The 4,708-nt window shown below is 37.7% G+C and overlaps 1 protein-coding gene across 1 annotated transcript in view; it reads left to right on the top strand.

The window, feature by feature from the left end:
• HAPLN1 (hyaluronan and proteoglycan link protein 1) overlaps nucleotides 1-2,587 on the top strand; it is a 77,709-nt gene extending 75,122 nt beyond the window's left edge. The window contains exon 5 of the mRNA XM_010863385.1: nucleotides 1,532-2,587. Within this exon, the coding sequence (XP_010861687.1) occupies nucleotides 1,532-1,821 (290 nt within the window). The 3' untranslated portion in view covers nucleotides 1,822-2,587. The remainder of the gene's footprint in view (nucleotides 1-1,531) is intronic.
• Nucleotides 2,588-4,708: the final 2,121 nt, after the last annotated feature.

Raw genomic sequence — 4,708 nt, 5'->3', positions numbered from 1 at the left:
CTAGAAAGACGGAGAAGGTAATGGCACCCCACTCCAGTACTCTTGCCTGGAAAATCCTATGGACGGAGGAGCCTGGTAGGTTGCAGTCCATGGGGTCACTAACAGTCGGACACTACTGAGCAACTTCACTTTCACTTTTCACTTTTATGCATTGGAGAAGGAAATGGCAACCCACTCCAGTGTTCTTGCCTGGAGAATCCCAGGGATGGCGGAGCCTGGTGGGCTGCGGTCTATGGGGTCGCACAGAGTCAGACACAACTGAAGCGACTTAGCAGCAGTAGCAGCAGCAGTCTAGAAAGAACTGACAAGCACTAATTTAGACTTCAATAATCTATATTTGAAGAGAGGCAGGAGGGTATCAGGGCTTCCTTGATAGCTCAGTTGGTAAAGAATCCACCTGCAATGCAGGAGACCCTGGTTCGATTCCTGGGTTGGGAAGATCCACTGGAGAAGGGATAGGCTACCCACTCCAGTTTTCTTGGGCTTCCCTTGTGGCTCAGCTGGTAAAGAATCCGCCTGCAATGTGGGAGACCTGGGTTGGGAAGATCCCCTGGAGAAGGGAAAGGCTACCCACTCCAGTATTCTGTATAGTCCATGGGCTCCCAAAGAGTTGGACACGACTGAGCGACTTTCACTTTTCAGGAGGGTATCACGTGACAATGTGTAACCTGGTAAGAGTGATCCTGTTCTACCTGAAACTAAAAATCTGAGAAAATCTTGCACTGGTAGGTGCCTATGACTTTAGTTAGTTGGTGTCATATACTTCTTATGCATATTTAGTACAAATTGAAGGAATCTCAGTAATGAACACTACTGAGGTAAGTGGTTGAGGCTAACTTCCTCTTTTTTCTGAATCAAGAAATGGTTAGGTGTCCAAGCTCCTACAGAGGGAAGTTGGAAAAAACAACTAACTCCTTTCCTCTCTGCTAGTGAGTGAACAGACTGGGTTCACATTCTAAGTCCGTACTATTTATGGCAAGTGACTTCCTGTATGTTTTGCATTTTCATACTGTAGTCTTTGAATAAGAATAATGCCTTATTGATACCTGTAATGAAAAGGACTTGAGGGCTTTTGATTTTTTTTAAATGGACTTTTCTGTCAGGAATGTTTTTTGATCCTTTCACATTCAAATTTTGCCTCTCCAGAAACTTGTGCTGGGCTTCAGTCTTGCTACAGCTAGAATTTAAATAGCTCTTGCTTTTAACATGGAATTCTGTCTTCTCTAATGCCACAGAAGGGCCCTTTTAGCCACTAATTGGCTAACAGAGACTGCATCTGTCATTTCCCCTTTCTTTTTCACCGCTCTAAAAGGGCATGTCTGAACACACACTAAGGGGCAAGGAAAAAACTAATTTAATGGAGAGAGATCTAGGGTTACTGCCTTTAACTGACTAGCCTATGTTTCAGAACCTCTACAGACACTGCTCTATATCCCCCCACATTGAGAAACACTTCCATTTGGGGCTCTTTCCATCTCTCTTGGGCTGAGCTCCAGACAGGCCCACTGACCCTCTTTCCTTCTCTCTGCAGGCCGATTTTACTACCTGATCCACCCCACCAAGCTGACCTACGACGAAGCGGTGCAGGCTTGTCTCAATGATGGTGCTCAGATTGCTAAAGTGGGCCAGATATTCGCTGCCTGGAAACTTCTGGGATATGACCGTTGCGATGCAGGCTGGTTGGCAGACGGCAGTGTCCGCTACCCCATCTCTAGGCCAAGAAGGCGCTGCAGTCCTAGCGAGGCTGCAGTGCGCTTCGTGGGTTTCCCAGACAAAAAGCATAAGCTGTATGGTGTCTACTGCTTCAGAGCATACAACTGAGCGTGCCCCTAAAGCACATCAGTTTGAAAGTCATTAAGAACATGTGAAGTGAAAGGTTTTGTTTTTTTTTTCCAATATGAACTCATGCAAGTTACCAAAACTGTGATAACCCTTTTTTACTTACTGTAAAGAGTCATTTTCATAAAGACCAATTCATTAATTTGTTTTTGTAAAGCTATTATCATTCAATATATATTATAAATTAATATAATTTTAAGGGAAGCACTACATATGGAGGTTTTAGAGCCAAACTGTTTAGGCTACATCATCCCAGTGAAGTATCCTTTCATGATCGGGGCATGCAATAGCTTGAGGATTGCTAGGATTAAACTAAGGAAAGTAAAGCTACTCAGAGCAGCAGCTGCCACAAGCACAAATTTTACACGTTTGTACAATTTTGAAATGCACTACAATAAACAGATTAGAGCAACAGATTTGAAATATAGGCTTCTTTACATAAACTGAGGCTCTGAGAGGTTGCACAACACTTAGTTTCGCAAGAGAACAATCTACACTTTTCTAAAATATTTCAAAGCTCCAATAGTCAGAATATTTTACTCTTTAAAATCCTGCCTTTTTGACCAAAAAAAAAAAAAAATCAGATGGACTTCAATGTATAACAAGCACAGTTAAAACCCCTTAAGACCCCCATTTATATGAAGTATGAAACTAAAATCAGCAGATCATATATAACCAATGAGAGATTCCTACCTTCTTCTAATTAAAATTATACATGCCTGAGAAGAACTGTTTTCTTTTGAGTAGCTTTACTGAATTATATTTAAATTCTAAGGGCCGTTTGCTAAGCAGCATTTAGCATCTACTCAGGGCAGTTATATAGATAAACTGCTGGACAGAAAAATTGTAAAATTTAGCAGCTTGATTTTATGTTAGCCTATGAAGTGTTATTGTCCTATAAAATTAACTTTAAAATATTTAATATTTCCTTCTTATTTACATGACATGACAAAAATTTAAATCATAGAAGGAATAAATAACTATACTTGCCTAACCAAGAAATAAGAACCCAACTTTCAGAATTCTTATTATTCCTATTTGTATATAGACTAGGAAGTCCAACTGGTGCCTGTGTTTGGGTAAAAAAGTCAACAAAGTAGTTTTAACCTTTCTCCATATAGAAAATGTGAACAGTTATGGATGTCACTTTCTTGCTGATCATCATCAGGCTTAAATGAAATGCTGAAGCTGTCAAAGAGTTTACACTAAAATCTTCAGGGCTTTATATGAAAGGGTAAGACCAGCTTCAAAAAACAACTTTCCCCATTAGCAGCTCCAATCTTAAATAAAGCTCGGTTTTCCTATATTTTTATGAGTGTTGAAACCCCACAGGGACCAATATTTGTATTCAAATTACATTTCATGGTTTCCCATTGTTTGACAATGAGTTCTAATAAATGGGATTTAGGATAATAATCCAAGTATGACATAGCTGATATGCTTTCATGAATGTTTTTATGTAGATTTTCCTCCCATGAACATGAGTAAATAAATCTGTTTCCTGAATTGATTGTGGTTGCCTTCAAAGCTCTGTAATAATTCTAATAAATTTACTCTATAAATGTAGAGTTATGTGTGTGGAAGGTATAGGACAATTGGAAGTCCATGAAACCATAACTATACTCATATATTATCTAGGCAGAATATTGTAAATAAAAGTAGATCATTTCATCTGTCAAAAGCATATCTGGAAATTTTCAGATGCTTTGCTATTAAAAGATGAGAATGTATGCATGCACATTTTTACAGTAGGTTGGATATGCAAATTGTACAAAAATACAAATCCAAAGAGATTGTATAGTTTAACTCAAACACTGCTGATACAAATAGAATTCAAACTTCTAAATTAAAAATACCTGAATGGTCTAAGATAATATGAATATATTATTTAAAGAGGGACTATCTCCAAAACAGTGACTCTAGTACCTCAAAAGTGAGGTCAGCTCACTAGAGGAAATCCATACTTGAATGATTATTACTCACATTACAAGAATCTTATTGGAAGTACAAGTGGAAAGAAATTTCTATTGAAGCAGATATACAAATTTCAGTTATTGCTGCAAAACTCTACCTTTATATATTAAGCATAGTAACATTTCTTAACTTTTGAATACTTACTAGTATAGGAATTGGTGCTGATAAAAATCTTTGGAGTGACTGTTAGCTGACTAAAGTCTATACTGACTGCACACCATTTTTCCATGCTTGGGGAAAAAAAATCTTAACAGAATGAATACTGCTGGGCAGAATTTTTATCTTCTGACTTCTCCCAAAGGATCAGAATTCCCATACCCTTTTGGACTCCTCCTTGAATAAGAGTTTCTTTTTAATATTCTTATTTTGCCATTTTCACCAAATATCTATTTTCCTATTTCATTCCTCAAGATATTTCACTGAGAGTGTCTGGAAAAAAAAGGTTATACTAACACAATTCCTAACGTAAAGTTGGTACAACACTGGCTAACACTGGCTAATTCAACAATTGCTACTTAGACTTGGGTACTAAGAACAACAGAGGGATGAGATGGGAGTCTGGTTAGGAAATCTTGCTTTGATCATTTCGTTCATAATTAACACTTGGCCCATTTAAGGAACAAAGTATATCTGCATATTTCACTGACAAGCCTACATTTGAAAAAATAGACAAAAGAAATGATACCTATAAAAGGCAGTATAAGAATGAAAACAAGTTAGTTACATTAACACTGGAAGCCATTTTTTACCAACTGCTGCCATGTTTTACCACAGTAATTTCTAGTCAAATATGGTATTTGTAAATTTAAACTTTCTTTCATAGAAAGGGGGCCGGTACCTGTTAAAGTTTTATTTTATGCAATAATGTAGTTGCTTATTATTTTGGCAATTAGAA

The sequence above is a fragment of the Bison bison genome, unplaced genomic scaffold (assembly GCF_000754665.1).
Source record: "Bison bison bison isolate TAMUID 2011002044 unplaced genomic scaffold, Bison_UMD1.0 scf7180017864490, whole genome shotgun sequence".
Taxonomy (NCBI): Eukaryota; Metazoa; Chordata; class Mammalia; order Artiodactyla; family Bovidae; genus Bison; species Bison bison.
This window is presented reverse-complemented; position numbering and strand designations above follow the sequence as displayed.